Below are 20,825 nucleotides of genomic sequence, written 5' to 3'. Positions count from 1 at the left end.
TAGCCTCAGGCATTCAGAGAAACCAGGAGCCGTGTTTTGGAATGTTTCATTAAGGGGCATTCAAAAATAGTTGCTTAATGTGATTTTTTCCCAAAATACATATGAACTTTGTGTTAATTTAACATTTCTGGATATTTCACAAAAATCCAGTTAAGTTCTCACTGACTCCTAGGCTCTTAAGTACTAATATGCAGTAATAAAGCAACTTCCTTTCTGCAGTTACAATAACCCCTCACTTCCAAACAGCATCACTCCGAGGCAAGATACACAACATCCTCATACTGCTTTCCATATAATATCCGTATATTAAGATTTAATATAAAGCCAGTTTACCCTTTAATATAAAGCCAGTTTACCCTGAGGAAGCATGTGGCTGGGGATTCAGATTTTACTGCCCCTTTCCCATCCTGGCACCCAAGGCTGGCTGACGCCAGCCCTGCCAGCCAGCATGGTCTGGAGATGGGGTTCCTGATCCTAGGGCAAATGGGGTCCCCGTCCCTTAGGGAGACGGGGCCCCATCCCCAGGGGTTATGGGGTCCCTGTCTCCAGGGGTGATGGGGTCCCTAATAATAATAATAATCCCCCCATTGCAGTGTCCTCTGTCCCCTTTTACATAACTCCTATAGTGTCCTCTGCCCCCTCCCCCATAGCAAGTTTCCTGTGTCCTCTGTCCCTGTACCTTCCATTGTAGTGTCATCTTCCTCCTTCACCCCCTATTGTGGTGTCCACTGCCCCCTGCATCCCCCATTGTAATTTCCTCTGCCCCCTGTATCCCCCAATTTTAGTGTCCTCGGCCCCCTGCATCCCCCATTGTAGTGTCATCTGCCCCCTGCATCCCCCATTGCAGTGTCCTCTGCCCCCATGCACACACAAACAAACACTGTGTAGGATGGGAGAACGCTCCTACCTGGTGCACATCAAAGCAGAGCAGAGCAAAGATCGGCATCACAGGTCTGGATGGGGGGCAGGATCTGCTGAAGTAAACTTTTCACATTAACAGGCTGGTGATTGGTTGCTAGAATCACTCAGCAACCAATCACATACTGTTTAATGTAAAAAGTTAACTCCAGTGGTTCCCGCCTCATCCAGCCTGCGATACTGGCCGCTTGCTGCTGTCCAATGAAGAGGACGGCAGCGAACATGTCAACAGGCTGGGTGCCCTTGAATTAATAGCAGGCACTGATGGGCCAGACAATTTGCAGTGGCGGGCCAGGTGGGGCCTGCAGGCCGCGGGTTGCTGACTCCTGTCAAAAGGAATATATGCTTTCCTTGTCAAAATTATCTTTATTTGGTGATTGTAAAGTTACATTGTACATGTAGCAAACTTTTGGTATAGTGAACAAAAGGTTGGCATTCCATATTCTCAACAAATTATATCATCTTTAGAATTAAATGCAAAATAAAACAAAGAAGAGTATAACCAAATACTTCTGGCGACAACTGGAGAAGCTTGAGTATTTAGATGTGGAATGCTTACAGTCTGTCCCAGTTGCCTCGTTTCCAGATTAGCCGTACATTAAAGGCTACAAGTTTATGTTTAACACAACCTTAAACATATTAATTATAAGTTACAAAAGTACGCTACCATCTCTGCGTCGATTGTAAAAAATAAGAGGATATAATCACATACAATAACTAACCGGGGGAAGGGAAAAAGGGGATAGATTAATAGGGTCTGCAGGGATGGGCTTGGCTCTGTTGTCAATATATACCTTATATAACAAATGTGTTTATTGAGCAAGCTACCATGGCATCATTACTCCTTCGTTAAAGTTTCCTGGTGCTGTGTATTGCGTCCACGGGTACCATATATTTTCAAACCTGGCGATCGTGGGAATATATGCTTTCAATGAAGACTCATGTCATGCTCCATTTACATGTCATATGCTTCAACACTTAGTATGTGTCAGGCTTGCGGTCTCTGCCATGTCCATCAGCTGTTGCAAAATCTCTCCTAGAGAAAACCTTACAAATGCGCTGAAAGTGAAAACATAAGAATATAGCAGCAAGCACACCAATAGATTTCCAACAGACTAGAGTTGTTGTGACCAATAGAATTTGTCACAACTAAAATACAAAAGTGCTGTGCATTTACAATATAGTGCAAACTATAAATAACAAATAAAGCTAGTAAATTTAATTATATCAATAAATAAAGTCAAGTGAAAGTGAAAAAATCGAATAAGTGCCAAATGTTATTGGTGTGAAATCCTCAGCAAATGGCTTCTGCTTACCAGAACACTTTGACCCCCTATTACAGAGCAGCCAAAATGAGATTGTTTAATGGCCAGCTTCCACTACAGAGCAGGCCACAATCTCTACTTCAGGTCAGGACTCACAGATAACCCTCTGGTTCAACAGTGTATCATAATTAAATTAGAGAGGCAGGCTGTTTCCAGGTTCACCAAGCTTGATGACGGCACAAATTTAGACTCTGCCCTATGCATTTCACTACCAAAAGCATTTTATGGAGCATGGACCCCATGTTCATTCATCATACTTTATGTAGTAGAAGAACACCTGGAAACAGGTAAGATGGAGAAAGTCACTCTCCACAAACCAAGGCTCGATCTGAATCAAAACCGATGTCATTGCCCGAAAGCCGGAATTTGTAATAAGAACTACAGTATTATCCATAGCCAAACCTCACTATGGGACACAGCACACAACTTCCTGTATAACTAAAAAGAGGGAAGGTTTTATATACACGCCTCCCTCTAATAACTCATGAACCCCATAATGATAAGAAAAAATTATAAAAGGAAGATGGATGGAAGTCACTAAATCTAAATGAAAAACCACCATCATTGGCCAAAAGCCAGAAATTTTAGGCAGAACTCATATCTATCTGAGAACAATGAACAGCTTTCTGTATAGACAAAAAGAGGGAAGGTTTTATATATAAACCTCTAAAACCTCATGTACCCTCTAGTGATAATAAAAGATTATACACAAAAAAAAAAAAATTCTATTAATGATAAAAATAAGTTTAAAAAGTCCAATAATGCACATATCCCCACATAAGGAAACAATACAAAATAAATACAAATAAAATGTTTCTTCATACTGTGTTCCTCATATTTCTCACAAGCATAAAAATATCCACCTATATATCAAAATATATCCACATATGATCTGAAATGAAAACATTACACATCAGTCATAAAAAAAAGGGGTACTGATAACCCAATTAAAAAATATCCAAAACAATCATAGAGCTTGAATATAATAAAGAACATTTCCGAACAGGGATATGCATTATTGATAAAATACATAATTTCATCAATATGCATTATTGATAAAATACATAATTTCATATCTGTTTTAACAGAACCACCTCTCCAAGGAGGTACATATTTATCAATGGCAATACTCATGTGGGTGGAGTTAATGCAAAATTATATAATGGCACCATCCTAGAAAAGCATGAATGCAAAGACTGAGGGCCAGATCCACAAAAGGGATACGACGGCGTATCTACTGATACGCCGTCGTATCCCTGTTTCTATCTTTTGAACTGATCCACAGAATCAGTTTCCAAAAGATAGGGAGAAGATCCGACATGTGTAAGGGACTTACACTGTCGGATCTTAGGATGCAGTACCGCATCCGCCGCTGGGGGCATTTTGAGTCGAAATGCCGCTTCGGGTATGCAAATTAGCACTTACGGAGATCCACAAAGCTTTTACGCTTCGTTTTTTCTCCGTAAGTATTAGTTTGCAATCGTAAAATTAGGGCTGCTTTTACAAGGCCTAAACTGTTTAGGACTTGTAAAAGTAGACCCTTCTATCCCGCGTCGCCGTCTTTTTTTTTCAAATTTTTTTTTTTCCGCCGCAACTCGTATTTTTTTTTACGTCCGTCGCGATTCTCAAAACCCGGCGCAACGTAAAACCGCGCTAAGCACGTCGGGAAAATGACGTCGTGAGCATGCGCAGTACGGCCGGCGCGGGAGCGCGCCTAATTTAAATGGGACTCGCCCCATTTGAATAGGAACGCCTTGCGCCGGCCGGATTTAAGTTACACAGCCGAAAATTTCTAGGTAAGTGCTTTGTGGATCGGGCACTTAGGTAGAAATTTTCCGGCCGTGTAACTTAAATTGAAAAAGTTACGTTGCGCCGGGTTTTTGTGGATCTGGCCCTGAATCTCAACTGCTCACACTAAATGTAGATGTGTGGAGTGAAATGAGGGACTTTGAATGTGTCGTAAATAGGGATGAGCTTTATGTTCGAGTCGAACATGAGTTCGACTCGAACACTGGCTGTTCGCCTATTCGACGAACGGCAAACAATTTAGGGTGTTTGCGGAAAATTCAAAAAGCCATGGAACACCCTGTTAAAGTCTATGGGAGAAATCAAAAGTGTTCATTTTAAAGGTTAATATTCAAGTTATTGCCATAAAAAGTGTTTGGGGACCCGGGACCTGCCAAAGGGGACATGTATCAATGTAAAATAAAGTTTTAAAAACTGATGTTTTTTCGGCAGCAGTCATTGGGTAACCCCCAGATTGGGCTTCAAGCTGGGGGTTACCCAATGACTTGGACGGGTGACCCCGCCCCATCTTACGCATCAGGGGGGTTTCGTTCCTTGCTGGAGAATGAGTGGAGACTGGATTGTCGCTGGAGAATGGATCATCGTTGGACATCGAGAGAAGGGATTACAGTACATCACTGGAATGTTTTTTTTTTTTTTTTAATTAAGGACTTGTCCAGCTGTGTCTGTGTGTTTTTTTTTATTTTTTTACACTTTCTTTGTGAAATGGTAGGGGTACAATGTACCCCATTACCAATTCACATAGGGGGGCCTGGATCTGGAGTTCCCCTTTGTTAAAGGGGGCTTTCAGATTTCAATAAGCCCCCACCCGCAGACCCCCACAACCACCGGGCAAGGGTTGTGGGGATGAGGCCCTTGTCCCCATCAACATGGGGACATCCCCCCATGTTGAGGGCATGTGGCCTGGTATGGTTCAGGAGGGGGGGGCGCTTTCTCGTCCCCCCTATTTTCCTGTGGCCTGCCAAGTTGTGTGCTCGGATAAGGGTCTGGTATGGATTTTTGAGGGAACCCCATGCCATTTTTCTTTTTTTTGGTACCGGGTTCCCCTTAAAAGACTTGATATGGAATTTGGGGGGACCCCATGCTTTTTTTTTTGGTTCTGCATTCCCCTTAATATTCATACCAGACCCTAACTTAAATTGATATTTCATGTTTATTGTTTAACTTTAAGCATTATTAAAATCACTGCTCCCGAAAAAAAAATTGTGACATAAATAATATATTTTTGGTGTCATATGCAATACTACCACTAGGGGTCACTATTTAATTTTATTTATTTTGTATTTACATCACATAGTATAGGAGGGAACACTTCACATATAGAGTCTGATATATACAGAACCCGATACATTCAAAAGACATATCGCAGTGTGTAACACATGATCAGCTATTGTTCACAAAAGATATGCATGCAGGATTAACACATTTTGCTTTTCAATGCTTTGTCAGAATCCATGCCAGCAATAAGGAAACAGTACAGCTGGATATATTAGAATTCAAAGATATTAGAATAACGTATAATACCAATTGTAACAAAACAGATACAGTATCTCACAAAAGTGAGTACACCCCTCACATTTTTGTAAATATTTAATTATATCTTTTCATGTGAAAAGGCCATTCATTTCAAGGCCATTGTTTCTAATATTTAGGGACTCATTAATGACTGGAATGGTACCACTGGATTGGCGCCGGGCCAATGTCTTTACCAAGTAACTATAGACCTGTTAGTTTAACTTCTATAGTCGGGAAGCTACTGAGAGTTTAACCACTTCAATACTGGGCACTTTCCCCCCTTTCTGCCCAAGTAAATTTTCAACTTTTAGTGCTATCGCTGTTTAAATGACGCGGTCATGCAACACTCTACCCAAACAAATGTGTGGGCACACATTGCCACCCATTGCCACCAGAGATGTCATACCTGGTGGTCATCAGTGGTGGCCATCCTTGGTAGCATCCCTAGTGGTCCTGGACAACTAAACGATCAGCGCAGACTCCTTTACCTATGTGGTGGACGTGCTAAAATGAAAATTGTATTTTATGTTATGATTAGAATCACTGATCTTTCCTATATTCCTTATACTGTTTGTTTTTATACGCATTATGCATATGTATGTATGGGTATGATCAATAAATGTTTGTTTTCCTTAACCCTTTCATGCCTAAGGGTAAAACAAACCTTAATGCCTGAACGCATTTTTGCAATTTTGACATGTGTTTGTTAAACTGTACATATCTTTGTAACCGCTTGGTGTATCCAGGTGAATTATACCTTGTTTTTTTCAGGACACATTGGGCTTTCTTTTGGTGGTAAATTGTATTGCATAACTCATAAATTCCGTTTTATTATTAAAGGAAAACTGGTCAAAAAGGTAAAAAAAATAACAGTTTTTACATTTTGACTATATGGGCCAGATCCTCAAAAGAGATACGCAGACTTAACTGCTGTTCAGTCTGTGTCTAACTTTGAAAACGATCCTCAAAAGGCTTTTTCCAAAGTTAGGCAGAAGATCCGGCATGTGTAATTGAATTACACTGCCGAATCTTAGGATGCAGTACCGCATCCGCCGCTGGGGGCATTTCGAGCCGAAATGCCGTTTCTAGTATGCAAATTAGCACTTAAGGCGATCCACAAAGCTTTCCAGCTTCGTTTTTTCGCCGTAAGTTTTAGTTTGCTAGTGTAAAACTAGGGCTGATGTTACAAAGTGTAAACTAGTCACACCATGTAAAAGCCCATTCCAGCGACGGCATTTGGTATGCATTCCCGAGGGAGAACTCCACGGCAATTTGTAAAAACAAAACCGGCATGGGTTCCCCCCCAGGAGCATACCAGGCCCTTAGGTCTGGTATGGGTTGTAAGGAGACCCCCCTACGCCGAAAAATCGACGTAGGGGGTCCCCCTACAATCCACACCAAACCCGTATCCAAAGCACGCTACCCGGCCGGTCAGGAAGGGAGTGGGGACGAGCGAGCGCCCCCCCCCTCCTGAGCCGTGCCAGGCCGCATGCCCTCAACATGGGGGGGTTGGGTGCTCTGGGGCAGGGGGGCGCACTGCGGGCCCCCCCACCCCAGAGCACCCTGTCCCCATGTTGATGAGGACAGGACCTCTTCCCGACAACCCTTGCCGTTGGTTGTCGGGGTCTGCGGGCGGGGGCTTATCGGAATCTGGGAGTCCCCTCAAATAAGGGGGCCCCCAGATACCGGCCCCCCACCCTAAGTGAATGGATATGGGGTACATCGTACCCCTATCCATTCACCTGTAGACAAAAAGTTAAAGTTAGTAAACACACAACACAAGGGTTTTTAAAATAATTTATTATTCTGCTCCGGATGCCCCCCCTGTCTTCTTTATTAGCTCTATTAGCAGGGGGGGCTTCTTCTTCCACTCTCCGGGGGTCTTCTTCCACTCTCCGGGGGGGGTTTCTTCTTCCGCTCCCCGGGGGGAGGGCTTCTCCGGACTCCGGGGGTCTTCTTCCATCTTCTCCCCTCTTCTCGGCGAACCCCGGTTCTTCTGCAGATGTCCGGTGCCTTCTTCTTCAGCGCTGGCTGCCTGCTATCTTTGTGTGTTAGCTCAATTTCTAACAGGCAGCCGGCGCGGTCTTCTGTGACGTCAGGTTCTTCTTCTTCCCTCTTCCGATGTTGCCTCGTCGCCTGTTGTCGCTGTAATGATGGAAGCGTGCCTTGCATCCCATTTATATAGGCATCACCGTCCCATCATGCTCCGGTAGGTACCCACGTGGTGGGTGCACGTTGGTAGGCACCCACCACGTGGGTACCTGCCGGAGCATGATGGGACGGTGATGCCTATATAAATGGGATGCAAGGCGCGCTTCCATCATTACAGCGACAACAGGCGACGAGGCAACATCGGAAGAGGGGAGAAGAACAGAAGAGAAGACCCTGACGTCACAGAAGACCGCGCCGGCTGCCTGTTAGAAATTGAGCTAACACACAAAGATAGCAGGCAGCCAGCGCTGAAGAAGAAGGCACCGGACATCTGCAGAAGAACCGGGGTTCGCCGAGTCAACAGCGGAAGAGGGGAGAAGATGGAAGAAGACCCCCGGAGTCCGGAGAAGCCCCCCCCGGAGAGCGGAAGAAGAAACCCCCCCCGGAGAGTGGAAGAAGACCCCCGGAGAGTGGAAGAAGAAGCCCCCCCTGCTAATAGAGCTAATAAAGAAGACAGGGGGGGCATCCGGAGCAGAATAATAAATTATTTTAAAAACCCTTGTGTTGTGTGTTTACTAACTTTAACTTTTTGCCTACAGGTGAATGGATAGGGGTACGATGTACCCCATATCCATTCACTTAGGGTGGGGGGCCGGTATCTGGGGGCCCCCTTATTTGAGGGGACTCCCAGATTCCGATAAGCCCCCGCCCGCAGACCCCGACAACCAATGGCAAGGGTTGTCGGGAAGAGGTCCTGTCCTCATCAACATGGGGCAGGGTGCTCTGGGGTGGGGGGGCCCGCAGTGCGCCCCCCTGCCCCAGAGCACCCAACCCCCCCATGTTGAGGGCATGCGGCCTGGCACGGCTCAGGAGGGGGGGGGGGGGCGCTCGCTCGTCCCCACTCCCTTCCTGACCGGCCGGGTAGCGTGCTTTGGATATGGGTCTGGTATGGATTGTAGGGGGACCCCCTACGTCGATTTTTCGGCGTGGGGGGGTCTCCTTACAACCCATACCAGACCTAAGGGCCTGGTATGCTCCTGGGGGGTGAACCCATGCCGGTTTTTTCTTTGAAAATTGGCATGGAGTTCTCCCTCAGGAATGCATGCCGAGCGACGCTGTAATTTTTTTTTTTTTCCCGACGCAACTTTTTTAAGCCGTCGCGATCCTCAAAACTCGGCGTAACGTAACTTCCCGCATGCGCAGTACGGCCAGCGCGGGAGCGCGCCTCATTTAAATGGGACTCGCCCCATTTGAATAGGAACGCCTTGCGCCGGCGGAATTTTAGTTACACAGCCTGAAATTTCTAGATAAGTGCTTTGTGGATCGGGCACTTAGGTAGAAATTTTAAGGCAGTGTAACTTAAATGGGATTTTTTAAGTTACGCCAGGTTTTTGTGGATCTGGCCCTATATTTCTTGCTGCTACCATGACCCACCACCAAAAAACAACCAAAAATAACTTCTCCTAATACTGCTGTGAATAAATATGCCACATATGTGTGTGTTAAATTGTTGTTTGTACCCATAATTGGGCCCAGAATCCATAGTGCACATTTTGCCTTTAGGAGGGCAATTAATCCAAGTTAACATTTCAGGTACTATGAATTAATTACAGACACTTTCTGGTATCCAAATAATGGAACTACCCCCCAAATCACTCCATTTTGCAATCAAGAACCCCTAAGGTATCTACCTAGGGGTAAATGTTGGGTTTTTAGCCTCTCAGGGCCTGATTCCCAAAAAAGCTGCCTAACTTAACTTTGAGCAGTTAACCAGTTAAGCCCCGGACCAATATGCAGCCTAAAGACCCAAGGTGTTTTTACAGTTCGGGACTGCGTCGCTTTAACAGACAATTGCGCGGTCGTGCGACGTGGCTCCCAAACAAAATTGGCGTCCTTTTTTCCCCACAAATAGAGCTTTCTTTTGGTGGTATTTGATCACATCTGCGGTTTTTAGTTTTTGCGCTATAAACAAAAATAGAGCGACAATTTTGAAAAAAATTCAATATTTTTTACTTTTTGCTGTAATAAATATCCCCCAAAAACATATATAAAAACATATTTTTTCCTCAGTTTAGGCCGATACGTATTCTTCTACCTATTTTTAGTAAAAAAAATCGCAATACGCGTTTATCGATTGGTTTGCGCAAAATTTATAGCGTTTACAAAATAGGGGATAGTTTTATTGCATTTTTATTATTTTTTTTTTTTTTACTACTAATGGCGGCGATCAGCGATTTTTTTCGTGACTGCGACATTATGGCGGACACTTCGGACAATTTTGACACATTTTTGGGACCATTGTCATTTTCACAGCAAAAAATGCATTTAAATTGCATTCTTTATTGTGAAAATGACAGTTGCAGTTTGGGAGTTAACCACAGGAGGCCCTGTAGGAGTTAGGGTGCACCTAGTATGTGTTTACAACTGTAGGGGGGTGTGGCTGTAGGAATGACGTCATCGATCGTGTCTTCCCTATAAAGGGAATGACGCGATCGATGCGCCGACACAGTGAAGCACGGGGAAGCCGTGTTTACACACGGCTCTCCCCGTTCTTCAGCTCCTGGGAGCGATCGCGACGGAGCGGCTATAAACAAATAGCCGCGCCGTGGTCCCGGATCGCTCCCCGAGCGGACCCGACCTCCGCATGTAGCGGGGGGGGGTCCCGATCGGACCCCCCACCCGCTAATAGGCGAGGACGTACATGTACGCCCATGTGCCTGTACGTGCCATATTGTGGACGTATATGTACATGCGGGGGTCGGGAACTGGTTAAGTTACACTGACTTAAAATTTCTACCTAAGTGCCTGATCCACAAAGCACTTACCTAGAAATTTCAGGCCGTGTAACTTAAGTGCCGCCGTCGCAAGGCGGTCCTCCTCTCCGGGGGGCGTTTAAAATTTAAATGAGGCGCGCTCCCACGCCGGCCGTACTGCGCATGCGTGTGACGTAATTTTCCCGACGTGCAGCGCGCGAACGTAATTGACGCCGGGCTTTGTGGATTGCGACGGGACACTAAAGTTGCGACGGGTGAAAAAAAATATACGCGCCGGGAAAACAAATAATTATAAAAAAAAATGACAGCGTCGCTCAGCATGCATTCCTGAGAGGGAGAACTCCATGCCAATTTTCAAAGAAAAAACCGGCATGGGTCCCCCCCCAGGGGCATACCAGGCCCTTTGGTCTGGTATGGGTTGTAAGGAGACCCCCCCACGGCGAAAAATCGACGTAGGGGGGTCCCCCTACAATCCATACCAGACCCGTATCCAAAGCACGCTACCCGGCCGGTCAGGAATGGCAGTGGGGACGAGCGAGCGCCCCCCCCTCCTGAGCCGTGCCAGGCCGCATGCCCTCAACATGGGGGGTTGGGTGCTCTGGGGCAGGGGGGCGCACTGCGTGCCCCCCCACCCCAGAGCACCCTGTCCCCATGTTGATGAGAACAGGACCTCTTCCCGACAACCCTTGCCGTTGGTTGTCGGGGTCTGCGGGCGGGGGCTTATCGGAATCTGGGAGTCCCCTCAAATAAGGGGGCCCCCAGATACCGGCCCCCCACCCTAAGTGAATGGATATGGGGTACATCGTACCCCTACCCATTCACCTGTAGGCAAAAAGTAAAAGTTATTAAACACACAACACAAGGGTTTTTAAAATAATTTATTATTCTGCTCTGGAGGCCCCCCTGTCTTCTTTATTAGCTCTAATACCAGGGGGGGCTTCTTCTTCCGCTCTCCGGGGGTCTTCTTCCACTCTCCGGGGGGGGTTTCTTCTTCCGCTCTCCGGGGGTCTTCTTCCACTCTCCGGGGGGGGGTTTCTTCTTCCGCTCTCCGGGGGGGGGCTTCTCCGCTCTCCGGGGGTCTTCTTCTATCTTCGCCGCTCTCCGCTGTTGACTCGGCGAACCCCGGTTCTTCTGCAGCTGTCCGGTGCCTTCTCCTTCAGCGCTGGCTGCCTGCTATCTTTGTGTGTTAGCTCAATTACTAACAGGCAGCCAGCGCGGTCTTCTGTGACGTCAGGTTCTTCTTCTCCCCTCTTCCGATGTTGACTCGTCGCCTCTTGACACTGCAATGATGGAAGCGCGCCTTGCATCCCATTTATATAGGCATCACCGTCCCATCATGCTCCGGTAGGTACCCACGTGGTGGGTGCACGTGGGTAGGCACCCACCACGTGGGTACCTGCCGGAGCATGATGGGACGGTGATGCCTATATAAATGGGATGCAAGGCGCGCTTCCATCATTGCAGTGACAAGAGGCGACGAGTCAACATCGGAAGAGGGGAGAAGAAGAACCTGACGTCACAGAAGACCGCGCTGGCTGCCTGTTAGTAATTGAGCTAACACACAAAGATAGCAGGCAGCCAGCGCTGAAGGAGAAGGCACCGGACAGCTGCAGAAGAACCGTGGTTCGCCGAGTCAACAGCGGAGAGCGGCGAAGATAGAAGAAGACCCCCGGAGAGCAGAGAAGCCCCCCCCCCGGAGAACGGAAGAAGAAACCCCCCCCGGAGAGTGGAAGAAGACCCCCGGAGAGCGGAAGAAGAAGCCCCCCCCTGGTATTAGAGCTAATAAAGAAGACAGGGGGGGCCTCCGGAGCAGAATAATAAATTATTTTAAAAACCCTTGTGTTGTGTGTTTAATAACTTTTACTTTTTGCCTACAGGTGAATGGGTAGGGGTACGATGTACCCCATATCCATTCACTTAGGGTGGGGGGCCGGTATCTGGGGGCCCCCTTATTTGAGGGGACTCCCAGATTCCGATAAGCCCCCGCCCGCAGACCCCGACAACCAACGGCAAGGGTTGTCGGGAAGAGGTCCTGTCCTCATCAACATGGGGACAGGGTGCTCTGGGGTGGGGGGGCCCGCAGTGCGCCCCCCTGCCCCAGAGCACCCAACCCCCCCATGTTGAGGGCATGCGGCCTGGCACGGCTCAGGAGGGGGGGGGGCGCTCGCTCGTCCCCACTCCCATTCCTGACCGGCCGGGTAGCGTGCTTTGGATACGGGTCTGGTATGGATTGTAGGGGGACCCCTACGTCGAATTTTCGGCGTAGGGGGGGTCTCCTTACAACCCATACCAGACCTAAGGGCCTGGTATGCTCCTGGGGGGGGAACCCATGCCGGTTTTGAATTTAAAAATTGCCGTGGAGTTCACCCTCAGGAATGCATACCAAATGCCGTCGCTTGAATGGGCCTTTACAAGGTGTGACTAACTTTCCACATTGTAAAACCAGCCCTAGTTTTGCGCAAGCAAATTCGGAACTTACGCAGAAATCACAATGATGAAATGCTTTGTGGATCTGCTTAAGTCCTCATTTGCATACTCAAAGCTGCATTTCAATGAGAAATGCCCCCAGCGGCGGATGCGGTACTGCATCCTAAGATTTGACCGTGTAAGTGTCTTACACATGTCAGATTTTCTGCCTAACTTTGGAAAAAGCCTTTTGAGGATCGTTTCCAAAGTTAGGCACAGAGATAAGCAGGCTGAACAGCAGTTCCGCCTGCGTATCTCTTTTGGGAATCAGGCCCTCAATTTTTGTGGGAACAATTTTAAATTTAGTAGGCAAAAACATACTGTACATTGCTTTTTTTTCCCACAAATGTTTTAATTTAGCTATATATTTTGTGCCATTACTTTGACCCACCACCAAAAATCAACCCAAAATACATTCTCCTACTTCTGACGTGCATGGGGATACTATATATGTGTGCAATATGTTTTTTTTTACCCATAGCAGGATCCAAAAATATGTTGCATTCAGAGAGGGCAATTCATCCAAGTCTAATTATCAATGTATACATTACAGACAGTCTGCAGTGTGATGTAACCTTTTAAAATGAGAAGTTCAACTTTTGTAACATGTTACATGTTACACCCTGAATAACCTCCTACCCAGTCACTAGTTTCTAATAATGTGGGATGGTGTGGTAAATTTCAAAGCAAGGGTCGAGGCACAGGCCTGGATTGGAAGGGCACGTGGGACAGTGGTAACGAGTATGGCATCTTTTGCCATTTTTGCCACACACACGACACTTCTTCCTGGGGAATTTGCAGCTTGCTGTGATTGGGATAGGACGCAAAAAGTGTCTTTCTGTTAGTCTCCTAACATCCTCTGATTCTGCAGGTTGTCTGGGGTCTTCTTGAAACATCAGGTGTTCTATAATTTTTTCCTGGTACTGCAGGAAGGTGTCAGTACCACCAAATTTTTTATAAAGGACAAATGAATTGTGGATTGCCACCTGGATAAGATATATTGCCACTTTTTTATACCAGGTTTTAGATTTCCTCAGCACCAGGTAGGGCTGCAAGATCTGGTCAGAGAGGTCGACTCCACCCATGTATTTGTTGTATGCCGTAATGCACAGTGGCTTTTCCTTCGGTGTAGCTGACCCCCGTTCTGTTACAGTCACTGTGCCCTCTGGGTGGATTGTTGTCAGCATATAGACTTCTTTTCTGTCTGAGAATTTGACAGCCATCATTTCCTCCTGTTGGTAACTGAGTGATGTGCCTCTCTGTAAACGTTGTCTCACCAGCTGCTGTGGAAACTCTTTGCGGTTTTTCCGTACGGTCCCACATGCTCCTGTGCCAGCAGCATGGAGAGATCTAAAAAGTGTCACACTGCTGTAATAATTGTCGACGTAAAGGTTGTAGCCTTGGTGAAGCAGAGGTTGGATCAGTTGCCAGACAATTTTCCCACTGACTCCAAGATTGTCTGGGCAGCCCTGGGGGTTGATATGTCTGTCCCGCCCTTCATAGATCAGAAATCCATATGTATATCCTGTTGTGCTTTCGCACAGTTTGTAAAATTTTATGCCACACCGGGCACGTTTGGATGGTATGAACTGCCTAAAATGCAGTCGGCCTTTAAAATTCATCAGGGATTCATCAATAGAGATATTTTTGTCCGGGGTATAAACCGCTGCAAATTTCTTAGACAGAAAATAAATTAGGGGCCGCAGTTTGAACAGTCGGTCATATGTGGGGTCACTGCTTGGGGGACACTGCAAATTATCATTAAAATGCATAAAGCGCAGCAATGCTTCAAAGCGGTCTCTTGACATAACTGAAGGAAAAGCTGGGGTGGCATGGATGGGACTAGAGGCCCAATACTGCCGAATTTTAGGCTTTCGGACTAGGCCCATGTTGAGTAACAAACCCAGTACAATTTTCATTTCTGTAAGGTGTGTTGGCACCCATCTCTTCCTGTGAGAAGATGTCGGGTGTTTTGCTATAAACTGGGTGACATTAAGATTAGTTTGATCAACCATGTGTTGTAGGAGCTCGTCATCCACAAATATCTTGAAGAAATCCACAGGGCCAAAATTTTCAACATTGATATTTATGCCTGGTGAGGCTATAAATGTTGGTATTTGAGGGGTGAAAGAGCTCGCTGGTATCCACTGAGAGGTGTACAGCGGCTGTGCAACTGATGGGGTGCTACCCTGTACATCCTCTTGCTGCCTGCTATTAACAGGCCTTTCATGGTCAGAAGAGCTGCCTGAAGTGTCACTTTCACTGTCACAGATGAAATTCTCATCTTCTGAGCCCAACTCAGGTTCGCTGTCCGAGCACAGGAGGGCATATGCCTGTTCAGCAGTATACCGCCTACTTGCCATTTTTTTTAGGCACTCTACAGACCTAAAAATATGCAAAAGTAAACCTTTTTGTTATATATTATAAAAAAACTAAAACCTAAAACTTTTTTCCTAAAACACTGACCCTATCAACGACACTGATGGGAGCACTGATACTGGCTGAGGCACTAACCCACACTTGTGCAGACACAAACTACACCCTACACACTAAAACAGTAATAAATGTAAAACGTTATATATCTATATATATATTTTTTTTTACTGAAACACTGGTGACAGAAACACTAACGGTGACAGAAACACTAACGCTGAGATGAACGGTGACAAACACGAATGCTGAGATGAACGGTGACAAACACTAACGCTGAGATGAACGGTGACAAACACTAACGCTGAGATGAACGGTGACAAACACTAACGCTGAGATGAACGGTGACAGAAACACTAACGCTGAGATGAACGGTGACAGAAATACTAACGCTGAGATGAACGGTGACAAACACTAACGCTGAGATGAACGGTGACAGAAACACTAACGCTGAGATGAACGGTGACAAACACTAATGCTGAGATGAACGGTGACAGAAACACTAACGCTGAGATGAACGGTGACAAACACTAATGCTGAGATGAACGGTGACAGAAACACTAACGCTGAGATGAACGGTGACAGAAACACTAACGCTGAGATGAACGGTGACAAACACTAACGCTGAGATGAACGGTGACAGAAACACTAACGCTGAGATGAACGGTGACAGAAACACTAACGCTGAGATGAACGGTGACAAACACTAACGCTGAGATGAACGGTGACAAATACTAACGCTGAGATGAACGGTGACAAATACTAACGCTGAGATGAACGGTGACAGAAACACTAACGCTGAGATGAATGGTGACAAACACTAACGCTGAGATGAACGGTGACAGAAACACTAACGCTGAGATGAACGGTGACAAACACTAACGCTGAGATGAACGGTGACAAACACTAACGCTGAGATGAACGGTGACAAACACTAACGCTGAGATGAACGGTGACAAATACTAACGCTGAGATGAACGGTGACAAATACTAACGCTGAGATGAACGGTGACAAACACTAACGCTGAGATGAACGGTGACAAATACTAACGCTGAGATGAACGGTGACAAACACTAACGCTGAGATGAACGGTGACAGAAACACTAACGCTGAGATGAACGGTGACAGAAACACTAACGCTGAGATGAACGGTGACAAACACTAACGATGAGATGAACGGTGACAGAAACACTAACGCTGAGATGAACGGTGACAAACACTAACGCTGAGATGAACGGAGACAGAAACACTAACGCTGAGATGAACGGTGACAAACACTAACGCTGAGATGAACGGTGACAGAAACACTAACGCTGAGATGAACGGTGACAGAAACACTCAGGCCCCGTACTCACGACCAAACATGTCTGCTGAAACTGGTCCGCAGGCCAGTTTCAGCAGACATGTTTGGTCGTGTGTGGGCGCGAGCGGGCCGAATTCCAGCAAACATTTGCCCGCCGGGCCTTTTCCCAGCGGACAAATATTCCTGGACTTGTTTTAAAACAGTCCGCTGGAATCCTGCCCGCTCGGACATGTACGGTCGTCAGTACAGACCTACCGTACATGTCCAGGCGCCCGCCGTCCCTCGCATGCGTCGAATGACTTCGATGCATGCGTGGAAGCATTTTAAAGGCGGGCCGCCCACGTCGCTGCGTCATTGTCGCGGCGACACCGCGTCATCGACGCGGCGACACCGCGGACACGCCCCGCGTATTGTTTACGCGCGGACTTCTGTACGATGGTGTGTACAACCATTGTACAGAAGCCCTCTGGCAGACATGTATGGTGAAAACGGTCCGACGGACCGCTTTCACCATACATGTTTGGTCGTGAGTACCCGGCCTCACGCTGAGATGAACGGTGACAAACACTAACGCTGAGATGAACGGTGACAGAAACACTAACGCTGAGATGAACGGTGACAAACACTAACGCTGAGATGAACGGTGACACAAATGCTAACTACTGACACTACAAAATACTCAAACTGAAACTGTCACTATTACTGTACTAAAGGGAAGCTGTCACTGCACCTCAAATGCTAACTACTGACACTACAAAATACTGAAACTGAAACTGTCACTATTACCTGTACTGTCACTGAACCTAACTAATGCTAACAAAGGTGATCAGAACCTATTCTAAGACCTATTGTGGGCTGATTATAATTATTATAATTATTTATCAATTTTTTTTACTTTTGAGGAAGATTTCACAAGATTTCTCAATGTATCGATTTCTCCTCACAGGCGATCTGAGAAAAAGATACTAGGAAACTGTTCAACACTCTTCCCATTCATGTGCTCACTGTGATTGGCTGTCACAGTGATCACATGACTGGGGGCGGGTTCTCCGACCTGTGCATCGTTAGCCCGAGACCCGACTGAGAATTCGACACCCCCGTCTCCCGGCTGCATGCACGCATTCCGGCGCGCTCCCGGCCAGAACACATGTACGCAGATATGCGGCTCCACGGAAGAAAGCCCAGGCATTTGAGGCCGCATATCTGCGTCCTGTCGGCGTGAAAGGGTTAAAAGAACTTATATCAGGAATACTATATGATGGTTTTTAAAGTTACCATTTGAAGTGGAGATACAAAGGAGAGCTGTTTGTTCAGAAGCCATTTCTTCTCCATTTTTCCCTCATGTTACAAATGTGTTCAGCCCTTCCCCCCTATTGCATTCCTAGATGGCTTTTATTCCAACACCCCCTTCTCATTCCTTGCTCTGTATGGACTCAGTTGTAAGAGGAAAACCACCCCTTCCCCCCTGTGTGAAGCTTGTGGAGGAAACTTGCTGAGCTGACAAAGAACTTTTATGTCACGTGGACTTATAAAGAGGATGTGTGTGCAGCTTCCCTGGAATGGACTTGTGAGAAGAAACCATCCCTTATGTGGACTGACCAATGAGAAGCTTCATGCCAAGGGCAAGCCACACAGGGGAGGAGGGTAGAGTGGGTGTGTATGTATAATGTGAACCAATCAATGCATGTTTTGTGATTCTATGCTTTTAATAAAGCTGTGGGGGCCATAGCTTAGGCCCTCTCTTGGCTGTTGAATGTTGGAAGGTGAGCATGTGAAATCTTTTTGTCTGTAGATTGCACTGTCTCACCATAGTAATTTGAATCAGGCGGTAGAATGGGTTTCCTCCCTGAGAAATTGTGTCAGGAAAATAATTAGTCCACATCACCTAGAGTTGCGGTGTGTCAGACTGACACGCCACAACAACGATCACCGCGATGTGCGCCCCAGGGGCATATGGCGGGTTGTTATCCTGATCATGTCATATTGCTGCCATCATTTTGCTATATCTGGGCGGCAAGTGGTTAATAAAAGACCACATAAATGAGTTTTTGCTGGAAAAAAAATATTTTAATCAACAGACAGCAAGGATTCATGAAAGACAGAAGTTGTCAAACAAACCTGATTTATTTTTATGCAGAGGTAAGTTAAACCTTGGACCGAGGGGTGGCTGTGGACGTGTTAAACCTGGATTTTGCAAAAGTGTTTGACACAGTTCCCCACACACGGCTCATGTGTATGGTAAAGTCTACAGGCTTTAAAAGATCAATTTGTAAATGGATAGAAAACTGGCTAAAAGACAGAATTCAGAGAGTAGTGGTTAATGATTCTTACTCTGAATGCTCAAAGGTTATCAGTGGTATACCCCAAGGTTCAGTGTTGGGACTCTTACTTTATAATACCTTTATAAATAATATAGGGTCTGAGATTAAAAGTAAAATTTCTGTAGACTCCCTCCAGAGGTGGTTCTGGCCAGATAAATAGATTGCTTTAAGAAAGGCCTGGATGACGGGTATCGGAATGGCAGCATAGATGGAGCTCTCCCCCTGACCGAGGATAAATCCGCACTTTCCCAGGCTCGATCACCTCCAAACCAATGATGGGGAAGTCCAACAGGAGTGCCTCTACCCCCTGCACAGGGAAGGAGTTGGACACGCAACTCAGCCACAACATTCCGGACATCTTCCGGGCACGCATCTCAGGAAAGTCCGCGGCTTCGCAGGCCTCACAGGCCTCAGCCCCACTCTCGCCGAGCAGCGGATCTGAAATGCAGGCCGACAGCAGGGATACAGACACCAGAAGATCGTTCCCACCGGTAATTGCAAGCTGTAGCCCTGGACATTAAGAGCTCTCTGGCAGCCACTATATCTGACCTTAAATCAGAGATGCAGGCGATAGCTCACCACATGGACACTATTGAACAGGCCTCGCAGCTACATACAGCGGCCATTAAACAAGTGCAACACACTTATGATATGCAGCTGCCACATCTTTTAGAGCTACATCGCCATGTGGAGGACCTTGATAACAGCGGTCGCAGACATAACATACGGGTGAGAGGGGTCCCTGAGGGGATTGAACCGACAGCCATACCACAGACTGTCTGTGCTATCTTTAATGACCTCCAAGGCCGCCCTGCAGACTCCCCTATTGAAATGGAAAGGGCACATTGTGCATTGCGACCCCCGCCTAGAGATTCGTAGCCCCCGAGAGATATTGTTTGCTGTGTGGTGAACTTTCCACTTAAGGAGGAAATCCTCAAAAAAGCAAGAGATAGAGAGCGCATTGTGTATAATGGTGCTGAAATTAAGCTTTTTCAAGACCTATCTCAAATCACTTTGCGCAACAGGCGTGCATTGCGCCCACTGCTGGAAGTCCTCCGTTCCCGTAATATCCAATATAGGTGGAAGTTCCCGTTTGCCCTGTCAGCCACTGCTAGGGGGTGCTCAGCACTGCTACGCACACCAGAAGATCTACAATCTTTTTGCGACCAACTTGATCTGCCTCCAATTAAATTGCCGGATTGGTATGCTTTCTTTTTCCCAAGTGAACCCTGGTGTCCAGTTTCAGCAGCTCCATCGCCAAAGGCTCAAATACATCAAAGACATCGCTCAAGACGCTGCAGATTGGATCCAATTTTGCCTGAACCCCATGCTATGCATAGGCCCCTGGACTGGACATCTGTTTACTGAGGTCCTGCTCTGATTGAATGAGACATGCTCATTTGGTTGTACCTGTTATACACAGTTGCTGTTTTATCCACCAACCTGTTCACTTCTGCACCTTCACAAGGCTTTGTGATATGATCATTGACCCCACTGATCAATAGTTCTGCTAGCTGGTGAAATTTGAAAACTGTTCAATATACCCTGCAAGTCCTCATTTGGACACTTTCTGCTGCATTCCCCACATCAAGGTGATAGCTGCAATCAGTGTTGTTTTTTTTTTTTACATACCCTGAAGATTTGGACTTCAAGGACCCACTTCACGTAAGCTAGTTATATCCATATAGCATACTTTTTATTTTTTGTCTGTGTCTCTGCTGGGAATATAATGTCTGTCTAGCACAGGAGGGAGGAGGGGGTGTGGAGCTACTGCTATCTCTACCCAGAGGGGCCTGTGTAACAAGGTGGTATGTG

The 20,825-nt window shown here is 46.5% G+C and overlaps 1 protein-coding gene across 1 annotated transcript; it reads right to left on the bottom strand.

Moving 5' to 3' along the window:
• Positions 1-13,608: 13,608 nt before the first annotated feature.
• Positions 13,609-15,318, bottom strand: LOC120925234 (piggyBac transposable element-derived protein 4-like). The gene has a single exon (XM_040336006.1). The coding sequence runs from the start codon at positions 15,316-15,318 to the stop codon at positions 13,609-13,611; it is 1,710 nt and encodes a 569-aa protein (XP_040191940.1).
• Between the last annotated feature and the right edge of the window lie 5,507 nt (positions 15,319-20,825).

Source organism: Rana temporaria, chromosome 1, assembly GCF_905171775.1.
Source record: "Rana temporaria chromosome 1, aRanTem1.1, whole genome shotgun sequence".
Taxonomy (NCBI): Eukaryota; Metazoa; Chordata; class Amphibia; order Anura; family Ranidae; genus Rana; species Rana temporaria.
This window is presented reverse-complemented; position numbering and strand designations above follow the sequence as displayed.

What these genes read in the sequence shown, in the direction of transcription:
- LOC120925234 (XM_040336006.1), bottom strand. Translation starts at nt 15,318, where the DNA reads ATGGCAAGTAGGCGGTATACTGCTGAACAGGCATATGCCCTCCTGTGC.